The following is a 24,376-nucleotide window of genomic DNA, read 5'->3' on the forward strand; positions in this document are numbered from 1 at the left end:
TCCGTGCACACGTAAGGCGCACCGGATTATTGGGCACATGGGTGATTTTTGAGAAAATTTAAGGCTCTTAGGTCCGCCTTATAGTGCGGAAAATACGGTAGTCTCTTCATTGTACGTCTACAGGGTGGATAGAGCTGACAGAGTCAGAATCAGTATCAGAAAGAGCTTTATTGCCAGGCATGTTTTCACATGCGAGGAATTTGTTTTAGTGACAGAAGCTCCACAGTGTAACAGAATGACGTGAACAAAATAGACAAAATTTGTATGTACAAATGTGCAAGTGTGAAAGTGTGCAATTGACATGGACGCATGTAATTATACACAATGCCTAAATACCCTAATGCTATTTATTCCGTACAGATGGCACTAGACAGTCAAGATTGTGTTACCTTGCAGCGTGATTTAACGCTCTCTCCTCGGCTCTCATAGGTGCAGTCGCTTCCAGTCGGAGATCAAGCGGCTGAAGATATCCTCTCCCGTTCGTGTGTGTCAGAACTGTTACTACAATCTACAGCATGAGCGGGCTTCAGAGGAAGGGTCCAAAAACTAAACCATCACTCATATTACACACACTGACTTGTACCTTCCTCTACACATCATTATCAATTCAAGGCTAAAATCAGATCACTAATGTTCACGCTTTCAGATCACCGGGTAGTCATCCTCAAACGTCTCCTCAACCGTAGAACTTTCCATAAAACGCTTAACATTTTAGTGCAAAGCAAAATAAAGTTTGTTAATATTGTAAATAGCAAAATGGCCTTTTTAACTAGAACTGAAAAGTCATTATTATGAGAGCAAACGTTCTGCCTGTAATATAGCATTATAACGTACCACTCCTGACTTTAAAACTACTCAAAAACTAAAGCAGTCGTGTGTAGTCAGTGTCATGAGGCACAGCATCCCGGCGGGTATAATATCGGGGGACTATGAATGTTAATAATAAATGTTTGTAGGTTGGCATTATTACCGTGTCTAGTTATGCAAATAATTTTGTTTACAATGTGTTAACTTTAACGTGTTGCCCACAGTATCAAAGCCGTTGCCAGTAGTTACAGAGTCATAGAAACGGTGTATTTTTTATTATTTGTGTGTTGTTTTGTGTTTTTTTTGCTGCCAAATTGCCTTTAAAACTTTTTAATATATTTATGAACAAAAGAACATTTCGTTATTTTTAAATCCCAAACACGCCTTCGTTAGCATTCCCAAATATTCAATGTAGTCGTAATTTCATAACATATCATTATATGAAATGCACATCTGAAACCTTCCACTGTTAACTATGAGTTCTTGTTTTGTTTTTTCTGTTTTGTTGTGTTCTTAAAACAAAGGCTGACGGAGGATACGTGCGTTTAACATTGTCTACTGTCCACTACTAAATGTTATATGAACTAGCTTTAATATTTCTCTCCGACATTAATGCAACTCTGAGAACATCAATATTTCAAATATCGCTGACGATTTCTTTTTAGAAAATATGCCAGAAGAACTCTAAATATCCTGTTTTCCTGACGTGTTCGATAAATAACTTGTGTGCCTCAGCCTTGGAACTTTTCAAGAAGGTCTGTACCGGAGAATTCAGTGTTTTATTGTCAGAAACGGATTTGATATTTCGATGTTGGGAAAAAAAACTGGAATTGTGTTTTATTAATATGTGAAATAACATAAGACTTTCTATTTTTCTTTAATATCTCTTGTATTTCTTCAGTGGTACTGTGGGCAATACTGCATTAAAAAAAAGTGCTGCTTTGATCATTAGGAAGAGACGTATTTTCTTTTTTCTTTTCTTTGTTTTTGTTTCTTAAAAAAAAAAACAAAAAAAAAAAAGAGAAACAAATCACTTTAAAGCAAGAAATATTACACGTGCACATGCCCTTTCTTCATATTCTGCCCCGTACATTGCCATATGGTTAAATCTGCACTCATTATGATCGACATTATGGTTACTGTAAATTAGTGTGCAATCCTAACATCAAAACATCGAAAGCCAGATGGCTATATCAATTATTTTCGCACCTTTACATGTACAAAAAAAATAATAGACAGATATTAATGACTATGGTTTTATCTAATGCATTTTTTATGTTGTATGCTGTCATTTTAAAGTGGTTTGTTCCTTTACAGCAAGATGAACTGTACAAAGTATTTATGCAATTATAATGTTTCCTTTTTTTATGATTGATTATTGTACATTTTTTCAGCAAGTTGGTTTACTTGTTGCATGTCTAACACAGCTGACTTTCTGTGTCAGTGCATTGTACATGTTCGGCATTTCCCTATCCCACATAATTTCTAAATAATGGCATTATTAAATGATTTGATTATAAAGCCCTGAGAGATGTGTATAGAGTAGACCGATATGTTTGACACTCCGGGTTGACTTTTGTACTCCATGTATGAAAATTAAGGCCTGATCTCAAAAAAAAGAAAAAAAAAGAAAAATGGGTTCCTTTAATTTTTTTTTTTTGGTGGTCTTGTGTTAGACTGCATTACTACAGTATCTGGTGTGCAATCTGTGGTAGCTGAATGTTCATTGTGCATTTGTGTTTAAATACAACTACATGCCCTTCTCCTTCCTTGTAGAGTAACCCTGAACTGTACTGTTACTATAATGCAATAGATCTGGTACTCATATTTTTAATTTAATTTCAATTAAATCCTCACTGTTTACCACCAGGTGTGTTATTATGTATTTTCGGTCATTTGTAAAATGCGATTCACGCACCAGCCTCGACTGTAGGTTCAGAAAGCATCTCATGAGTGATGAACATGAGCTAGAAGAGAACTCAAGTTCCTCAAGGCTTTTTTTTTTTTTTTTTGGGAGTAGTTTGGGGTTTCGGCTTTAAAACATCAGCTATATAGAATCTCAAAGATTTCTAGAATACCTTTTAAAACCAGAGAGGAATGTGAATCAAGTCTAAACTGATAGGCAGATTAACCGAAGCTGTCCTTCACCTGACCCATGTCACCTGAACCAGAGTTGGGTTTTTTCCTCCTACAACCAGATCAGTAGCCAATAACTGCTCTAGAATGCACATCATCAGGAATAACCATAACCTGGGAGTTCACCATAGGGCAGCTATAAGGATATACACTTGAAATAAAGTTTTTCACATCTTATTTGGCTGGTTATTAGCTTTCAAAAAAGTCCCAATTTGACCCCACAATGAAAAATAACCTGTGTGTAATAACAGCCCCTCTGGAGGGACAATACTTAAGTTCCAATCCCAAATTCAATACCGATCTGTTCAGGTTCAGACAGCTTTTTAGTACTGACAGACAGATTAAACAATGCTATGCTTTACCTGACCCAAATCACCTGAAGCTGAACTGAGCTTCTGGTCTCAACAGTGATGACCATGACCTGGCAGTTCAACATGTGACCAGAAATGGTTAAAATAACTTCACAAATGTGTTACAGATTTTTATTTTTATTTTATTTTTACAGTCTTTATTAAAAATCAAACTACCAAAATTTAGCTATATTACATCTGCCACCTAATTAAACATACCAATCAATGTTTGAGTTCCTTATCGTTATTTACTTTCATCCGTCCATCTTCTGAGCTGAAATGGTTCTCACTCACCGAGTGTCCTAGAAATGGTCACTGAGAGCTTATCACAAAGGACTCAGTGCTCAAGTCAGTAGACATACTGAACAAGGTGCCAACTCTTCACAGGGCACAATCTCTCTCTCTCTCTCTCTCACACACACACAATTTATAGATCCCAATCAGCTTACCATGCAGGCCTTTAGACTGGTGAAAGAAACCAGAATAGTACAAGCAGAACCTGCAAACACCTGCAGAGGCAGGAATTGAAGACTATCGCCTTACCAGCTGATAAAGATGATCTACCAGTTTAACCAACTCTGCCTGTGTTTTGACTGATCAGGCCAAACTGGATTTTTCAGCACTGTAGATGGCATGTACAGTAGTTTGGAGCCTAGTAAAATGTACAGGATGTAAACACTCCTGAAAAATCTGGAAACCACACTGGTGTGTGTGTGTGTGTGTGTGTGTGTGAGAGAGAGAGAGAGAGAGAGAGAGAGAGAGAGAGAGAGAGAGAGAGAGAGAGAGAGAGAGACACACACACACACACACACAGAGAGACAGGGAGAGAGACACACACAGAGAGACAGGGAGAGACACACACAGAGAGAGAGACAGGGAGAGGGAGAGACACACACACACACACACACACACACACACACACACACACACACACACGCACAGAGCGAGAGACAGAGAGCTGCTGCAGTGACAGAGATCTGCGGATATAAACAAATGCACGCATTTTATCCCGGAGTCACACTGAGGATCTTTTCCGACCTGCTCTCAGGCTGTGTGACACTTCATGATCCATGTCGGTGAAAACAAGCCGCTTTTAGGAGCTGACATTCATCCGAAAGTCTCTATTTTGAACTCTTTGTTTATGTGTAAAGGAGAAATCAGAAGGCAATGACAGAGCTGAGGAAGCGCGCAGGAGACAGAGAGCCTGACAGCACTGACAATATCAGCGATAAGGTACCTCATTAGTCATTAACATCATTCATTAACACTCTGTTTGATTAGCACTGTTTCAGCTTTTACAGCTAGCTTCCCTCAGTTTAGTCTCACTTATAGCACGCAGGCTAGCAGAACTCACTGCTTATCTGTTAAGCTAATGAATTAGCGCGCTAGCTAATACTTAAGGGAACTAGCACAAGGTTGGGGATTGTTTACATTAACATTTACATTAAACACACGTATAAAACTGCTCCTTTATTAAAGCCAGTCATTTCTGTCATTAATTTACAGCCTGGATATCATTAACTTATCGACTTATTGAGCTAGTTTTGACTTACAAGTGGAAAGTCATTCACCCAGTAACTGGTGTATGTTCTTTACACACTAATATCATAGAGAAAATACACTAATATTATATAAATATATATATATATATATATATATATATATATATATATATATATATATATATATACATATTCTTTTTTATAATATATATTTGTTTATTATTAAATTTTTTCTTTTTTATTATATGTATGTGTATGTATATATATATATATAATAAAAAGAAAAAATATATAAATTATATATATATATATATATATATATATATATATATATATATATATATAATAAAATATATGTTTAAATTTAATTTAAATTTTTTATCTGATTAATATTAAGGCAACATTAATTAATAGTTTAATTCTATATCGAACAAGACAGTCAGTCGATATGTTCTTTTTTTCTTTTGTGTATTTGTGGAATGAAGTTTTTCTTCTTTTATGTGACAGGTGAAGTTTCACTCAGAGTCAGAAATAGAGCATCTAATAAACAGTAATAACAGGGCAAACAGACATTTAGACGCCAACGAATATGAGAAACAACCCGAATGATCTTCAGTCCATCATTGAAAGCATGTCAGGATCTCGACTCTGACCGTCATGACCCTGTGTAAGGAGTAAAGCACTTCAGGGTGTGCAGAATTTTGAAAATAATCCACACCATGTGTGATTTATTCCTCATATACACCACAGCAGAAAGCTGTCGTATATTAATCTGTATGTAGCAACGATGTGGAACATCAACAAAATAATTGAACGTTAAGTTACAAAGCGCTGACAATGGAGACTTCTTCCGTAAATGTCTCCTCACATGAAAACTTGAACACGTTTTCAAAATCCTTTTTATTGTGGAGCTTCTTCTGTACAACTCTGTGTAAACTGTTACTTATTAAAAGTTAAGAAATTATTATTAACTATACATAAGACTTATCCGAATAGAAGATTTAGCAACATTTGGGTCTGGCATTATTTTACTAGAGCTCATACAAGATGTATAGCCTGAAATATTGTCAATTGGTGATAACAATGTCAAGTGGGGATAAGAGTGTAAAATAATATTTTTATATTCGAATGCAGTCAATGAACAAAAAAATATTTGTTCTGTAAGAATTTCGATCCATAAAGGAGGATACAGAAAAATATATATATTCTATATACAACAGTTAAGGAGCGAGTTCAAGATGTCTCCACAATACAAGTCTGAAATCTCTGCTGTAGCTTTTGATTGCAGGGTAAAAACATTGCACTGTGTAGCAATATCCTATTTTTGTTGTTGATAAGTGGTTATGTACGCAACCTTGTTTCTCCACATCTGTTCCAGTCATGTGTGAGATGAGTCGATACTTATATTTAACCAAATATTGTGTCATAATTCGATCATAACCTACTGTGACCCTAAAGATGTCGACAGTGAGAATAACAACCTAGAGACAAATGCAAAAACAGTGGTTGATTATTTTACATAACCTAGTTTAGCTGAATTTGCATAATTATATAGCTTAAATTCGGAGTTACTTTGCATGCTGTTGTCCAAAAAGCCTTTTGTTGAGGTTTACAGCTTTATCAACTTCATATAGCCGTCATATTGAAAATGATTTATACATTTACTCTTTGTAGAAATAAACCTTTATGGACTTCATATATTAGACTAAACCTGATTTTTTAAAAAGATATCCCAGCACATCTAACATTCAAATCTTATTCACACACACTGGCATTTTATTATATTTTCACAAACCGTTTCTCACAGGCTTTTATTTATTTATTTTCTTACCATCACAAGCTGATGTTCTCAAGGTCAACTTTCTTCATCATTAGCTCTCTCTCTCTCTCTCTCTCTCTCTCTCTCTCTCTCTCTCTCTCTCTCTCTCTCTCTTTCCTCCTTATTTATTTTTGCTGTGTATCTTGAACGCAGCATCAAACCGAACGTGACCGTTCGTGGCTTATCGCCACCGGCTTCTTCTTAGCCGAAGCAGAACCGTCAGCTTGTGTCTATGCCGGTGTGACCTTCTGACCTACTCGGTGGAGGATTCAGATGAGTTAGAATAGGATCTATAATGTAATTCACCATGACTTGCTGAGTTTAGTGCTAGTGTTTACACAACTTCACCAATAATGTCTCATATGGACAAAGTAGGTAGTAAAGTAGCTGTAATAAAGGGATAGATATTTTAACACAATTTAAATAGGAAAAGTTGCCTGGATCAGGTGAGGAATTGAGTTACCATTGCTAGTTTTTGGCTCAAACGGACACGTACTGTATGTATTACAGCTAATCGAGGCTCTCGGTACAAGCCGTGGTTTAGAGCTGGGGCTGTTGGAGTTGGGCTTATGAGAATGGTAGGCGTTCAGGAATGGGGTTGGGCATACAGGTGGAATTTACACACTATTTATCACACATTCTGACTCATCCAATGCTGTTTGAGAGTGGGCACTCATTTTTCACTTGCTTCTAAAACAGGTTCTGCCAGCCCAGACATTTAAACACATTCTGACAAAGAAAACAATGCATTCTTGTGTAACTAAGCACTTTTCATGCTATCCTTCATCTGTTCATCATCGCACTAACTAACCATATCATAATTCAATGTAGGGTTTAGATCATATCCTGGTAATTACACTCAAGTTTACACAGCTTTTTTATTTTAGTTGAGAAATTTTATTGTGTCTTTTCATATTAATGACTTGAATCTGAAATGTAAAACATTTGTATGTCTACAAATGAATACAAGTATAAGACTATCCATTCAGTTAGAACAGAAAGAAAGGCCCTGTAATAAACTCTGTGGCGATTCAGAGCTGGTCGATGGTTAGGAACATTAGTGCTTGAGTACAAAGTAAATCAGAAACTTAAATTTGACTGAGATTTTTAATTCGGTTTGGAAGAACCGTAAAAAAATTGATAAACGAGGCTCAATTTATACCAGCAATAAGTAACACTCAGGACATCCTACTCAGCATCCATGTTTTGCTACCTCGTCCGCACAGCGAAAGTGGGCCAAGCTGTCATGAAAACTTAAGAGCCATGTGAAAAAAAGGCTAATGAAAGTGTGTTGGAGCTCTGAATGACAATGATCTATCCTTCATATGGAATGAGCTATAGGCTGTGGGTAGCTGTCTAGTCTCTCAGGGTTAAGTGTGTTTACTTAGCACAAGGCCTTCTGGGTGAGGCTCTGCTAGGGTTACTTATTTTCTGCTCAGGGATTAACATAGTCTCATTTCTGCAGCAGCTGATCTGCCTGTCGGCCCGGTCATCTGCCTCTCTTGTAGAATGAAGATAAAGGAATGAAAGCGACTAATGTTTAACAACACACAACTGCTTACAATTCCTGTGTGTACATTTACTTTACCCACAGACCATGATATACAGCACTTTACCAATTATAATAGATGCTGACCGTCGTACGGGTTTAAGAGGGTCGTAGTCGTCCATAGGTCATTCATTCGATCTGTAAATCGTAGCAGAATAAAAATCCGCATATAGAGATGGACGCTCGAGAGTCTCGGCTCCCTGGCCTTTTTATTCTAAACGCAAACCCGTTTATTTTAGTGAATTTCCAATTGTACCCAAGTCTTTGCATTTGCTGTGTAGAACAAATGATGAAGTTTGATACTTATTCAACTCCTTCACCACTGTTTATTATTTTATGTCTGTATTTTATTAAAATATCATACAATGCTACAGCGGATAAAACGAGTCGTTGTGTTTAACCTGCATAAAACTCACGCTTCCTCAGTTCTAAGTGTCCTCTCATTAAAAAGTTAGCAGCTAAAGGGCTTATCTTACACACATTAATCTGAAATTTCAGACTTCACTGTCCCATCTCGTCAACTCGGCTCGCAGCCGATCGCCTCCGTCTAATGCTGAATGAGATCCAGGGTACGTTGCTTTGAGTCAGTTACTAATTTTAGCTGAATTTATTTTTCATCTTTGCACACTTCTCTTCATATTCTCCAGGATGTTCTTTAAGACTTTCACCAACAATACAAGCAAATCACTCATCGTTCACTGATGACTTTCTGGCTCAGTATGGCAGACTTTCTTCAGCTAATAGCCGCAGCGTCACGACCAGGAAAACACTAGTGGATCTGAAGGAAGAGAAATAGCACAGCTTCCGGTCCAGATCTGCTTTCTCTGTAGCCAGGTTTAATTTGAAATATAATGAATTCCCTCCCCACATTTTTTTCTCTAGTTCAATTCATCTTTATACTGTAAAGTGTTGTGTGAGTTTGTGATAAATTACTTTATATCCACTACTGCAATAGAACTACATCTCGATTCTTTATTTTAATGCAATGGAGCTGGAGTAGGTTTCCACATATTTAAGTTTTATTCCACTTTGGATTGCAAATTATGGTACCAAAATACAGCCTTCTAGTGTTTACTTAACAGGGAGTGCCTGCGTTGTTTGCTTAGTACGCACAGGCTCTGTTTATGATATGTCTTATAGAAAAGAAGGGGGAAAGTCCTCACAACCTTACACAATGTGCTGATTCATTTATATAAACGGGCATTAGGCTGACAGGACGTTACAGGAAATCATCCAGATATCGTCCGTTTAATGAGACGTTAACGTAAAAGCTGCATTCTGTAAACAAAGTGTTTTCTGAGGGGGAAAAAACAAGATGTCAGTCCTTCTGCGTTTCTGTTCTCTGTGGGGAAGTAGAGAGCAAAATATCAAGTTTTGCAAGTGAATTCCAGTTTCCAGCACACCAACCTGCTCTCTGTCATACTGACGAGGGTGAAGACGAACACCTGCTCCCTTCCCTTTCAGACACATGAACCAGCCAATCGCATCTTTTCAATCTTCCGCTAATGCTGTGTCACAGAGAGGAAAGAGCAAAAGACCTATCTGCCCTATCCACATACATGAGCTCACAGATGCACTTGATTGGCCAGTGATTGTCAGGGGAGAGCGATTATGCCCCGCCCAACAAAATCAAATTTATCTTCTCCGATAAATCATGTTAAATAAATCATATCTTACAGAGCCAACACTCTTCAGTTATTTCACGAGGGAGTCTCTTAAAAAAAAACACAAAAGCTGATAAAAGGCATATGATATTAGCTAATTACTTTACTATGTACTGGAATTGTTGCTTACATTTACAGCTTTTATATCTTTTTATACAACTGAGCAATTGAGGGTTAAGGGCCTTGCTCAGGGTCCCAGGGTCGAACATACAACCTTCCAATTGGTAGTCCAACACCTTAACCACTAGGCTACCACATTCCCTTTAGTTTTGTTTAGGTGTGTACCTGTTTCCCACACACACACACACACATACACACACACACACACACACACACACACACACACACACACACACACACACACACACACACACACACACACACTACAAGGCTGTATTGTGTTTAAAGTTTGCACTCCAAAAAAAAGTTAGCAAGTTAACATATTTCGATCATTTATTTATTGTAAGGTTAAAATAAAACAAATGTTAGATTATTACATTTTTACTGTTTCCTAGCTTTAAATTGTTGCCTTCTATCGGCAAATAATTTTGCTAATTTTAAGCATTCATTTCTAGGAAGAAGCAAAATTATTGAATATATACAGCCAAGAGAATAAAATTTAAGACAAAGGATTTAGATAAAAAAAGTGAAATTTGCTAAGAAATAGGTTTAATAATCTTAAACTTGTATTTTGTAATCTTACAATTGGCAACGGTGGGTAAATCTGACTAGGTGTTTGGCTGCAAATTCTGGTTCAAGAAAAAACCTCCATAATGTGTGTTTTCAGGACCGTCACGCAGAATGTGATGACCGTATCTGTGCTTGTATGAGTGACATATGGCTTAGCTTCTTTCTGGTTATGCCTGTTCGAAAAAGGGTGGAGCTTCCCCATGTTGAGTGTTACAGGCAGCCCCACATATAGTCTCAAAGAATTAGCCTTATTTTATCGTTGTGTTTGAGAAAGAAATTGAGAATTTAGTGACTCAAAATTCACATTTAGTTACTGAATATATCCTTTGTGATGTTGCTAAGTATCTGGTTCTTTACTTTCTCTCCTCACTGGATAAATAGAGAAGGAAAAGGAGCAGGTGACCTCCCCCAGAGTCGGCGTTGAACTTTGCTCTACTGTATCACGCCAGCTCGTGTTCAGTGGATGTTGCCATTCTGCCTGCTCTGAATTTGCCTAGCATTTGCTTAGCGTTTGTGCTCTGAAGAAGGGTCACGAAATGTGCAGCACTTTTACTTGGGCTGTGTCTCATTGATAGGTAAATCAGTGTGCCGTGATTTTCATACAGTCCCTTCACCGCGCTGCTGTGGTGCACGGCTGATTATAGCTCTAGGAAGTGACAGTGTCAGTTGTTATTAAAGCCACATGTTTGTTAAAAATGAAATGAACACAAAGTAGAAGAGTAGTAAAGCAGTACATGTGTTATACACCAGCTCAGGTAGGTCACACCACACCACATCTCTGGCTGAAAAATGTCCAAACCACCTGGTGACAGGCAGGAGCCAATCAGATAAGAGACAGAAAGTGTTAGAGCATGTGAGTGTGTCAACAAACCTAACATTAATGAGAGAGTGAAAAGGTTTTGTTTTCCAATTTGGTGGGAAGAACATGACTGATAGATGATTTATTGTCATTGGGACATTTGTGTCATTAGCCAGTGTGTGTGAGTGAGTGAATTTGTGATTGTGTAAGTGTGTGTGTGTGTGTGTGTAAGTGTGTGTGTGTGTGAATGTGTAAGTGTGTATGTGTGTGAGTATATGTGTGAGTGAGTGAATGTGTGATTGTGTGTGTGTGTGTGTGTGTGTGTGTGTGTGTGTGTGTGTGTGTGTGTGTGTGTGTGTGTGTGTGTGTGTGTGAGAGTATGTGTGAGTGAGTGAATGTATGATTGTGTAAGTGTGTGTGAGTGTGTGAATGTGTAAGTGTGTATGTGTGTGAGTATATGTGTGAGTGAGTGAATGTGTGTGTGTGTGTGTGTGTGTGTGTGTGTGTGTGTGTGTGTGTGTGTGTGTGTGTGTGAGAGTATGTGTGAGTGAGTGAATGTGTGATTGTGTAAGTGTGTGTGTGTGTGTGTGAGTATGTGTGTGAGTTAGTGAATGTGTGATTGTGTAAGTGTGTGTGTGTGTGTGTGTGTGAGTGAATGTGTGATTATGTAAGTGTGTGTGTGTGTGTGTGTGTGTGTGTGAGTGAGTATGTGTGTGAGTTAGTGAATGTGTGATTGTGTAAGTGTGTGTGTGTGAGTGAGTGAATGTGTGATTGTGTAAGTGTGTGTAAGTGTGTGTGTGTGAGTGTGAATGTGTGTTTGTGAGTGAGCATGTGAGTGAGCGAGTGAGTGTATACATGTGTGTGTGTGTTCTTACCCTCATGTGTTCTGTGTACAGGAAGCAGATGGAGAAGACAGGCTGGGCCTGACCAGTGAAGGGGAAGGGGACACAGAGGGCGAGTGTAAAGCACACACTCCTGATGTGCCGTTGTCCACCGACAACACTCCACAATGTCTCAACAAAGCTCTGGAGGGCCTGTCATCCAGGTAACCCTGACACCGACAAGTTCAGCTTCAACACGTGTTGTAAATTTACACATTCACTGGCATTTCACTGGCTTACCAGAAACAAGACAATATGCTGCTCCCCTGTTGTTCTTAGGGACCTAAAACAACTTCAGTCTAACCACCAGTGCTTGTCATATAGAGTGGTATTTGATATTTAATGATGAAGACGTGTTATATCAACATGGCATCACAATCACAAGAGGATTAATGGGGTCTTTCCCCTGGGTAGCGATCAGCATTCAAGCTCGGTTCAGAGGGATTTGCAGCATGGAAATGTGCTGAATGGAGGCGCCTGGGCTTGTCACTATTTCTGATGACTCCTCTGTCTTTCTCTCTCTCTCTCTCTCTCTCTCTCTCTCTCTCTCTCTCTCTCTCTCTCTCTCTCTCTCTCTCTCTCTCTTTCTCTTTCTCTCTTTCTCTTTCTCCCTCTTTCTCTCTCTCCCTCTCTCTCCCTCTCCCTCTCTCTCTCTCTCTCCCTCTCTCTCTCTCCCCCTCTCTTTCTCTCCCTCTCTCTCTCTGGCTTCCTGGATGACTTGCAGCATCTGTCTTCTAGCTGACCCCCACACTGAGAATGATTCACAGCGCCGCGTCCAAGTCATATTTTTAACCGTGGTCGCTTTGTTCACTTTTTGAACACTATCATAAGTTGTGAATGAACAAGTGCCTCCAGTGCGAATGTGTGCTTCTGTGTCATTGAGCACACCCACAGTCCTGCAAGTCAGCAGAGTGGGATCTCATACTGCTGTTTGCTCTAAACCCAATTCAGGAACTGTGCCATTGCAGTCAGTAATCAGTGAATAATGAATCAGTGAATAAAAGTCTGTCTGTCAGTGTGGATTCAAACTTAAAAACATAACTTGTAAAACTTAAAATGCCTCTATATTACGTATGACAGGATCCACATATATCTTTTGATGAAATCTTTTAATGATATGTTTTGTATTCATCATTTCAATAATATGTACTCATCTTGTTTAAATATGATTAGAAACAAAACAAATGCTATTAGCAATGAGTGTTATTAGTATAATATAGTATAATAGAAAGTATTCAGGTTTTTTTCTTTTGGCTGTTTATCAGAAAAGTCTCTTTCTTTACTAGGGTTAAGTACGAGTAATGATTTAAAAGGAAAACTGAGGCATAAGGATTGGATGCTGTATGCTTTGTTGTCCTAGGCCTCAAAATGCATCGCTGCTCTTTTCCTTAAATTATTCATGTTTTGGTTTTAACATTTGGAAACATGTAAATCAGGCTGGTGAAATGTAGTTTTCCTTATGTTAGTGCAGAAGAAGTGAAAGTGTAAAGCACTAAATGTAATGAACAGTAAGAGGGAAGTTATTTTGCTGCACTTTTATTCTCTTGCAACACAGGATGGTTTTAATGGCGCCTCTGAATCATGTAGAATTCATACCCAAGGTCATGCACTAAAAGTGCTCTCATTCGTCAGTTATTCAGCACACACTCATTTTGCAATCTTCTGCTCATACATGGTGCCACTGGAGAACACACTGGAAACTACACACCCTCATATATTCAGCAGAGAAATATTTAATACTCCTGTTTCTATTTTGGACTTTAGGATTCTTACTTTTGTTCCAGGATTCTTTTTATGGAGTTAGGGACTAGACAAAGCTTAATTTAACAATTAATTAAAATTACAATGAATTTTTTCCAATATAAATCACACATAATCAACACATATTCAACACATAATCAACACATAATCAACACATAATCAACACATATTCAACACAAATTCAACACAAATTCAACACATATTCAACACAAATTCAACACATAATCAACACATAATCAACACAAATTCAACACATATTCACTGAGGCAACAAAGAAAGCAAACACAAAGGCAAAAAAAGGCAAAACATAGGCAACAAATAGAAGAACACAAAGGTCAACACATAATCAACACAAATTCAACACATATTCAACACATAATCAACACATAATCAACACATATTCAACACATATTCAACACATAATCAACACATATTCAACACATAATCAACACATATTCAACACAAATTCAACACATATTCAACACAAATTCAACACACATTCAACACATAATCAACACATAATCAACACATATTCAACACACATTTTACACACATTTTACACATATTTAACATACATTTAACACACATTTTACACACATTCAACACATATTCAACACATATTTATCACATTTAACACATATTCAACACATATTTAACACAAATTCAACACATATCACAACATATTTTGATATTTTTTCAAATGATTTGTTTTTGTCTTTCTTATTCATACAGATGGAGGAACTGGTGGGTACGAGGGATTCTATCGCTTATGATGATCATAGGCTTCTTCCTGATCATCTATTTGGGACCCATTATGCTTATATTTGTGGTGAGTATGCATTTAACCAGTGTCTCCACTCTGTGACTAGTAAAACCTTAGGGTGCATGTTGTTACAGGAACATAATCAACAACAACCTAGGTGTGATGTGGCCATGAGTTCCTGTTACGCCCCCTAATCCCATTAGATTCTAACACCACTGTGTCTTGAAAGGTTTTATTTCTCTGACACCACAATAATTTACTAACACTTACAATATTTGATTTATTTAAAAACACACACATTATACTTATTTAAATCCATTTCTAGTTACATTTTAAGTTCCCTCAACATAATAGTAAGACAAAATACAGCTTGTTTTGTAAATATAAATATAACTCGTCTATTGAACCAAGCTTCACCATGCCAATAGCTTACACATTTTATTTTCCATGTTTTTACATTTGACTATACTGTATGTAGCATGTGCTGTACCAGTCTCTGTGAATGAGCTGTTGTTTCAAATTTGCAGTCAGCACTGCTGTCAGATCAGCTGGTTATAGAAAATGAATCAGCACAAGAATCCAATCCATTGGAGAAGAATCCCGCAGCTCTGTGATACACCGATCTGACAATAAGAATTTAGTAGAAGCTCCTGTGAAATACTGATGTTAAATCAACTGTCCATTCAAATGTGTGTGGGTTTGGTTGTGTTTGTAGGTTATGACTGTACAAATCAAGTGTTTTCATGAAATCATAACCATCGGATATAGAGTTTATCATTCCTACGAACTTCCGTGGTTCAGAACATTGAGCTGGTAAGTGCAAAGTTTTTTATTGCTGATGCAGAAAAGGGCAAATTACATCTCTGTGTCTCTCTCTCACTCTATACACACTCACTCACACGCACTCACAATCACACACACTCCTCACACGCACACCCACTCACAATCACACACCCTCCTCACATGCACACCCACTCACAAACAACCACACATACTCCTCACACACACACTCACTCACACGCACACACACACACTCTTTCTCTCTCACACTCTCTCTCTCTCTTACACACACTCACATACACAGACTCACTCACACACACACACACTCACAAACACCCACACATACACACACTCACACACACACACACAAACACACACTCACACACACATGTACACACACACACACACACGCTCACATACACACACACTCTCACACACACACTCAATCACCCACTCCGCACACACACTCACTCTCTCACTCGTTCATTCTCATACACACACTCTCTCTCACACATACACACACACACACACACACACACACACACACACACACAAACACACACACACACACATCCTTTTTCCATATCTGTTCAAAGATAAACTAGTGATTGACTGGACTTGAGCAAAGTGCACTACCAAGTTGGAGCTTTACATAAAGTATCACTGCTACTTTAAACAAACACAACAACATTTCACAGCTTTTGTAATAGAAGGCAACACTCAGTGAAATACTTTTCATCTTTCAAAATAAAGTGATAGTAATAAACACTAATAAAAACATTCTTTCTACATTCCAGGTACTTTTTGGTTTGTGTGAACTACTTCTTCTACGGGGAGACGGTAGCGGATTACTTTGGTGCTTTAGTCCAACGGGAGGAACCTTTACAGTTCCTTGTTCGTTATCATCGCTTTATTTCTTTCACTTTGTACTTGGCAGGTGAGCTTCATAGGGCAAAATAAAAGTTCAGTTCAAAATAAAATGCATAAACGAGAAACTCTGTTGAATCAAAGTGAAGCTGTTTTAGTCAGAAAGTTTGAATTCATGTTAACTTAATTGTCTCTTTCAGTTTAACTTAATTGTCTCTGTGGTTTAGAAACAACAGGTTAAAATTCCAGCATGATATTCAGTTATTAGAAGCCGCATGACTCAACATAAATCTTATTACATTCTTATATGATTTAATGGGTAACTAAATGTAATTATACATCACTGGATACAGTAAAGCCATATTTGGTTCAAGCATGAAACGTTTTACTTGGCTGTTCACTCTTCTAGCGTTCACTGTATACACTCCCCGAAAGACCGGACCGGATTGTGCTGGTCTCCGGTAACTTAAAGTAAAACAGCAACTCTTTAACTGTGGTGAGAAAAATCATCTCAGAACATGCCAGTGATGGTCTACAACAGCAGTTGGACTCTTGACCTCTCAGTGTATTTCAGTCCTTAACTGAGATGGTTCTGAGATGCATTTTTGCTCACCACGGTCACAAAGAGTGTTTATTTTTTTAAAGCCATCCTTATACCTAATACTAAACGTTCAACCGAAGTATTTCTTATCGTGTATTAAACCACCCCATTGTTCAGATAAGTCTGACTGCATGTTATTTGCTCTTCACAGGTTTCTGCATGTTTGTTCTGAGCTTAGTGAAGAAGCATTATCGCCTGCAGTTTTATATGGTGTGTACCACTGATACGGCATGCACGCACTAACACAGACATGGGGCTCCTCACTTTATATCCTGTTTAACTTGCCAATTTTAGGAGCACTTCAAAGTGTACTGTAGATATGCATGAAAACACTCCATGTCTTTGGGATTAGGTTTAATGTACAGAATGTTACTTAGCAACATGACAGTTTTAGGTTAGCGTGACAGGTTTGTTTGGCATAAATGTAGTAAATTACTGCCCAAAGTTCTATATTTTACTAAGACACTTTTTAGCCACACGACTTGCGGCTTATGCACCAGCTAGTTAATGCAACCGTAATTCCCAGATTATTGCCGTTCTTCTACAATATTTGTATTATGCCCAATTATAATATGTGTAACTGATCATTTGGTAAATCAGCCTGCCTCCCATCCATGTATCACTGTATAGTTAACTTTGTACTGCTGTGAATGTTTGTTAGAGTACATACTTATTTTTTTCATGCCCATCAGCCAAATGTTGTCCCTGCTGTTCCATTAACAATGAGAATGTTTGTGTGTGTGTGTGTGTGTGTGTGTGTGTGTGTGTGTGTGTGTGTGTGTGTGTGTGTGTGTGTGTGTGTGTGTGTGTGTGTGTGTGTGTGTGTGTGTGTGTGTGTTTGGCATTCCAGTTCGCTTGGACCCATGTGACACTGTTGATTGTGGTAACTCAGTCTCACCTGGTCATTCAGAACCTTTTTGAAGGAATGATCTGGTAAGCAGGAATCACACCCAGTCTCAGACCTGTCTCAGTCTTACTCCACCCACACTCTGAAACACAATATTTCCTCACTGTATGTCTTTGTTCCATGTTTCAGAGTTCCTTCTAAGTGTATTTTAATGTCAGCCTTGAAAAATTCTCCTAAACAGTGTTAGAATTTATTTTCTCCACAAAGGGACGTAAGGAATATACTGTAACATAACCCAGCGTGTCGTTCTAGCAAAATAATCATCGACACGTCGACAAAGCGGTTACTCACTCCAGAGTTGATTACTTTCTAATAAATGATGATTTGCTTGATCATCTTTTACCACAGCAATAATTAAATAAATGAATATAATTAAAATGTTTAGTTTTGAACAGTTCATCTTTTATCCGACAAGTTGCCCCTATTATGGCAGTTGTTGCTCTGTAACTCTTAATGTTAAGAAGACAAAAAATTTATCCCATTCATTTTGGAAGACGTTCACATGGAAGTCATGTTCATGACAACTTACTGACTATTAATGTTAATATGATTAATCAAATGTAGGGGAGGCACGGTGGCTTAGTGTTTAGCACATTTGCCTCACACCTCCAGGGTTGGGTTTACGATTCCCGCCTCCACCTTGTGTGTGTGGAGTTTGCATGTTCTCCCCGTGCCTCGGGGGTTTCCTCCGGGTACTCCGGTTTCCTCCCCCGGTTCAAAGACATGCATGGTAGGTTGATTGGCATCTCTGGAAAAATTATCCGTAGTGTGTGAGTGAATGAGAGAGTGTGTGTGCCCTGCGATGGGTTGGCACTCCGTCCACGGTGTATCCTGCCTTGATGCCCGATGACGCCCGAGATAGGCACAGGCTCCCCGTGACCCGAGAAGTTCGGATAAGCGGTAGTAAATGAATGAATGAATGAATAATAAAATGTAATTTATATAATCCAATTTGTCTGTACAATATGGACAACAAGAGTATGTTGTGATTACGGTGTGAAACTAACCTAAAACCAACCTAAAAACAAAAGCACAACTGGAATCCCTAGAAATGATCAGAATCCTTACTGAAGAGGATAAACATGTGTTTTTTGAGCGTTTATTTGCATAATGTAGGCTTTTGAACCATCACATTTACAAGGTCGGCACTGCAATAATGATTAACCGAAGCACAAAATCCATGTGACTATAATGTGAATATAAACACTGTTTTTCTGTCTCACAGGTTTATTGTACCAATATCCATTGTCATCTGTAATGACATCATGGCTTACCTGTTTGGCTTCTTCTTTGGAAGAACACCTCTGATTAAGGTAAGCCAATGTATAAGGTTAACAATTTGTAGATTATTGGAGTTATTGTGTGGCAGCCACATGTTTTTTTTTTTTTTTTTTATCAAACTCTGTTTCCTTTCAGCTTTCTCCGAAGAAGACCTGGGAAGGGTTTATTGGAGGCTTCTTCTCTACGGTGGTCTTTGGGTTCATTGTAAGTTTAACAACTTTAAATGTAGAATGTTTAAAAAAAAACAGGGGAATAATCCAGTCCTTACCTGCAGTGTTTCTTTGTTCCAGTTTGCCTACCTGCTAGCCCAGTACCAGTACTTTGTGTGTCCGGTAGAGTACAACAGCGAGACTAATCGTTTTGCTGTGGAGTGTGAACCCTCAGACCTGTTTGTGATACATGAGTACACACTGCCTGCAGTGGTCCAGAATGTCCTGCGATGGGTAAGAAAATGTTCGTCTATATGATGAAATGGTTCAACAAGATGACTCATTCAGTCCCAGTGTGCTTAAACAATATACAGGACAGGCTATGGTCGTTATAGTTGAAAGGCTCGAGGGAAAACACATTATGTCGAAACCTCTTTATCTCTGGTTCTTTCTCTACAGGAAACAGTGAAGCTATACCCGTTTCAGATTCATAGCATCGCTCTGTCCTCGTTCGGTTCGTTGATCGGACCATTCGGTGGCTTTTTTGCCAGCGGATTCAAAAGAGCATTTAAAATCAAAGTAAGGCTAACCTTCGTCTTATTATGGTAATGCCATCGTTCCACATCCTGGTCTGATGAACCTGCAAAACATAACCAAGGGAAATGGATTTTGTTTCTACAGGATTTTGCAGACACCATCCCTGGACATGGTGGTATCATGGACCGCTTTGACTGCCAGTATCTCATGGCTACGTTTGTTCATGTTTACATAGCAAGCTTTATCAGGTAAGAGTGTGTCAACTCAAGAGGACTTCACTATACATACATTATTTACAGCATTACAAATATTACAGTTATAAAAGTTATAAAATAGTAAAACTTGTCAAATCATTGCAGGGACCACAAATAATGCACATAATACATTACGGTATTTGCTCTTCACCACACAAGCTCATGAGGTTCATTTTTAGTCCAAATCATTAGGGAAAATAAAAATTCTCTGGCTTCTTTTTAAATCTGACCTTTTTTTTAAATATATAATTGATCTAATTAGTGTGGATTTACTGTTATCCATGTTTTTAAATGTGACCATTAAACGTAAGGTTCCAGATTCAGAACCACACACTAATAGGTTTAGACATAGAATTTTGAGATTCCGTGATTTCAGATGAATTGGTTTGTGTTTTATGAACACACTGATGTTCATGAGGGGAACGTTTGCCTCACACCTCCATGGTGGGGGGTTTGATTTGCACCTCTGCTGTGTTCAATTCAATTCAAGTTTATTTGTATAGCGCTTTTTACAATAGACATTGTCTCAAAGCAGCTTTACAGAACATAAACATAGAGCAGAAGGTAAACATAAGGAATGATAAAAGAAATAATGAATAATAAAAGAAAAAGAATTAACAGAATAAAAAAACAGAATGTGTGTGGAGTTTCTAATATGTGTGTGGATGAACTCTCCATACCTCAGGGGTTTCCCCCCAGTCCAAAGACACATGCTGTGGGCTGTTTGGCATCTCTAAATTGTCTGTAGTGTGTGTGATTGTGCCCTGGGTGAGACTAACATCCTGTCCAGGGTGTACCCTGCTTTGTGCCCTTAGTCTCTTGGGATAGGCTCCAGGATCCCCAGTAGGATATGTGGTGTAGAGGAGGGATGAATGATGTTTATAGGTGTTGTGTGTGATCATTCTTATTTAAATCTTTACCTGTCATGGGCTCCGATTGGACAGGGACGGGTTGGTGTGACATATATACAATAAACTTGATCTACAGTATATCCTGAAGTATTTTTTTAATTAATGTGTGTTGCACCATCTGACATTTTAGCGGATGGTAAAATTGACGATCATTCATACCAATTAATTCCAATTTAAAATGCATTAACAAATATAAACAAATAAATACATTTATAAGAAGAAGATTTAAAGGATTTTAAAAAGACTTTTTTTTTCTGGCCTGTTTGCCTTTCAGGGGCCCGAATCCCAGTAAGGTCTTACAGCAGCTTCTGGTCCTTCAGCCTGAACAACAGCTGAGCATTTTTAATACACTGCGTAACCACCTGAGAGAGAAAGGCATGCTGCTTCCTGCTGCGCTGGAGGAATGAAGAAACACTCGTATGTTCACTCTTTCAGTTAGAACAATAAGGTTTAGCTATTTATCACTTCGCACAACTGTGGAAGCACAGCCATCACTCTAGGAACTCTGGAGAAACACCGTGCAGTTGGCTTTACCTCGCACTTCTACTACATAAACAGCTCTACAATAATGTGACCACAAGGGGGCAGTGTGCTTCTTTTTTTTTTTTTTTTTTTTTAAATTCTTTTGCTTCTTATACTTATTCTTCTGCCTCTTCGTCTCCTTCGCCGAACTGCATGTGATACATGTCTTCTGACAAACAGAAGGAAAGATGGAAGCACAGAGTAAGTGAAGTCAGAGAGCTGGAAGGTTGAAAATAGCTCTTTATGCCGAGTTTGAGGCATTGCACTGATTTGAGATTTGATCCTAGTGTAATTTCTGACGTGTGATTGATTGATTGATTAACAGAAATTGGACAGTTTTCTTCTGCAGTAATTCCAAGCTGTCACAGTGGGATGTGCTACAGTATACAGGCTTAGCATGATGATAATCGTATCAGATGCACACAAATAATCAACAACCTAAAAACAGCATGAGTCGTCCAGTTACTTCTGAACGTAGCACTTCTCTCTTTTCCCATGAACAGTTATATACCGTAATGTTCCAAAGCTGTAGGACTTACAACTGAAAACTATACACTTGTAGTTATGTATTAATGTAAATAGATCTGGATGATAATAAAAGATTTAAAATATATAACGTAATTACTCAAAATCCTATATGTGTTATAGGAATGAAAATATATGCAAACTTTTAGATGTAACTTTTTTAAATAGAGATTTAGCATGATTAAGCTGCCGTGTGAAGGACAGTACGGCGAACGGATAATAAGTTATTTTTGTTTTTACTTTAAGACGAGAACTAAACACTAAATTATTTGTATTTATATTATTACTATATAAATATTGCAATAAAAAAAAAAGACAAAAAAAAATCTGAACAGCGACGTCTTAGGGTAGAATCTGTGTCTTTAAAAGGAGTGAAGTTGATCAAATGTGTGCGTTTACTGTTTTATCATCTAGCAGCCATGTTGTGTGTTATACTGACCGACCCAAAACAAACAAAACAAAAAAATAACGTTTGCCGATGAGCAGAAGTCCTTCCTGTTCACCAAAGCAGCGTCTCTGCACTAACGTCTCATACTGATCATGCAGATTTTCACCTACTTTCATCTCATTTCTAGTTTTCCTAGAGCAATATTTTCTTCCCTATGTGCTTGTTAAACTTCAGCTATAAATGGAGACAATAGAACGTTGTCTTGGTGGAGTTTTGGGACCAGAACTTTCTACTACACACCTTAATTCAATGGATTCAGTGTCTTCCCTTTTCATTCCTATTATTTTAAATGCTTCTCATTTCATCCTTTCCTCTTTATGTCTGCTGTTTAAATCAACCTTCTTATGCAATTAGCGTTATCAGGTTTGCATGTCTAATAGACGTAACCGGTTCAGACCAAAAAAGATGATACGCCTGTAGGTCAGGTGTCTATAGCTTCACAAAGCAGGTGATGCTACCTGAACTTTGAGTTACTGCATGGTTTACACTGTTGTTCAAGATATAACACTGTTCCAGCTTACACTGTTTAACAACAATGAGGCTCTCTCTCATTCTTGTCATATTTTATGATCATTTTAACGTCAATGCTTTATACCAAAAAAAAAAGTTGGGTTCGTGTCGTACTTTTGTTTTATTAATTATTTATGGGTTTGATTTAAAGTTTATTTTTTAACACTTATCTAAGATTTTAAATAGGGAATGTTTTAAGATCGCCACGGCAACATGAGCAAAGGAAATGTGTTGAAGCAATGCATAAAATTATTATTATTATTATTATTATTATTATTATTATTATCATTATCATTACTATATGGTTTTAGAAAAAAATAAAACCTGACATTTTCTCCTGCTTACATCTCGTTTCTGATCTGATTGACTTACTCAGCATCCATCCGACAACAATATTCAAAGAGGGAAAAAAAACACAAAGAACACAACCATGTGATTAAAAAATAAATAAATAAAGAAATCAGGTTAGGGGGAGAGAATTCATATATATAGTAATAATCTGGTTACATATGTTTGCACTTTTGATTTCGTTACACCGTTTTTTCGGGTCTATCATCTTTACTTGAATATTTTCTCCAAAAACATCTAGATCCATCACATTGTTCTGGTGTCTCCTTCCTTTGCACCACCTGCTTCAGGTCACAGCCTGCATCGGTTCCTTTAATGATTTAGATGTATGGGATGAAATTCCTTTTAATTATCAGCTTACAAACAGACACCTGATGGTTTTGCACTAAAGTCGGCTGGTGTTTGTAGATATTCAGGATTCCCTTCGTCTTTGAATAAAAGCCTCAGTTCAGACTGAAGAAAAGCATCCCAAAAGCACGATGTTACCACCACCATGTTACACTGTGGATCTACTGATCTTTAGCTGATCTGCTTTTTGTTTGTTTTTGGACTCTGCCAATGTAACACGGGTGTGTAGACTTTTTTTTTTATATCCGTTGTACTTGGTACTGTTTGTCTTGTAGAATTAACAACAGCTTTTAAGGTTAAATCATTACGAATATCCATAACATTGGTTTCATGAGGTGCTTCATAGTAATTATAGTTTTGTTTGTTTGTTTATGTAATGTAAACAATACCCTGCTGTGTATTTTAGGACCAGCAGCACATTTCCCTGAAAATATCTGGATAGTGTTGAGTACACAGGTTTCCTGTAGCGATACTGGATCAGAGGGGTTTAAATGATTCACTAATAGTCACCATAATGGCAGAAGAGCTACGTTACTTGGACTAATGACTCCTTTTAGCTCTAAGCAGGATTTCCACAGGTGGAGTAAATCCTGGCAGAATAATAAAAACCTGGTCTTGTCACTTCTCACACTGCACCACGCTCCCTCAGAGCTACCAGCACTGCTTG

At 37.8% G+C, this 24,376-nt stretch overlaps 2 protein-coding genes across 6 annotated transcripts in view; both read left to right on the forward strand.

The window, feature by feature from the left end:
- The window catches only part of wdfy3 (WD repeat and FYVE domain containing 3), an 83,654-nt gene extending 80,978 nt beyond the window's left edge, over positions 1-2,676 (forward strand). For all 5 annotated transcript variants that reach the window (XM_047818024.1, XM_047818023.1, XM_047818022.1 and 2 more), the window contains one exon: positions 430-2,676. In XM_047818024.1, coding sequence (XP_047673980.1) covers positions 430-550 — 121 coding nt within the window. In that variant the 3' untranslated portion in view covers positions 551-2,676. The remainder of the gene's footprint in view (positions 1-429) is intronic.
- Positions 2,677-4,176: 1,500 nt separating this feature from the next.
- Positions 4,177-23,359, forward strand: cds1 (CDP-diacylglycerol synthase (phosphatidate cytidylyltransferase) 1). The gene is made up of 13 exons (XM_027162816.2): positions 4,177-4,526; positions 12,213-12,361; positions 14,691-14,787; positions 15,437-15,534; positions 16,299-16,438; positions 17,121-17,179; positions 17,820-17,902; positions 19,102-19,189; positions 19,293-19,361; positions 19,448-19,600; positions 19,766-19,885; positions 19,988-20,091; positions 21,283-23,359. The coding sequence occupies exons 1-13, from the start codon at positions 4,461-4,463 to the stop codon at positions 21,413-21,415; spliced, it is 1,359 nt and encodes a 452-aa protein (XP_027018617.1). The 5' UTR covers positions 4,177-4,460; the 3' UTR covers positions 21,416-23,359.
- Positions 23,360-24,376: the final 1,017 nt, after the last annotated feature.

The sequence above is a fragment of the Tachysurus fulvidraco genome, chromosome 9 (assembly GCF_022655615.1).
Source record: "Tachysurus fulvidraco isolate hzauxx_2018 chromosome 9, HZAU_PFXX_2.0, whole genome shotgun sequence".
NCBI classification, from domain to species: domain Eukaryota; kingdom Metazoa; phylum Chordata; class Actinopteri; order Siluriformes; family Bagridae; genus Tachysurus; species Tachysurus fulvidraco.

Coding starts and splice junctions, on each gene's coding strand:
- cds1 (XM_027162816.2), top strand. CDS start 4,461: ATGACAGAGCTGAGGAAGCGCGCAGGAGACAGAGAGCCTGACAGCACT. Junction 16,439..17,120: donor TTTCACTTTGTACTTGGCAG/GTGAGCTTCATA, acceptor TGCTCTTCACAG/GTTTCTGCATGTTTGTTCTG. Junction 19,362..19,447: donor CGGTGGTCTTTGGGTTCATT/GTAAGTTTAACA, acceptor TCTTTGTTCCAG/TTTGCCTACCTGCTAGCCCA.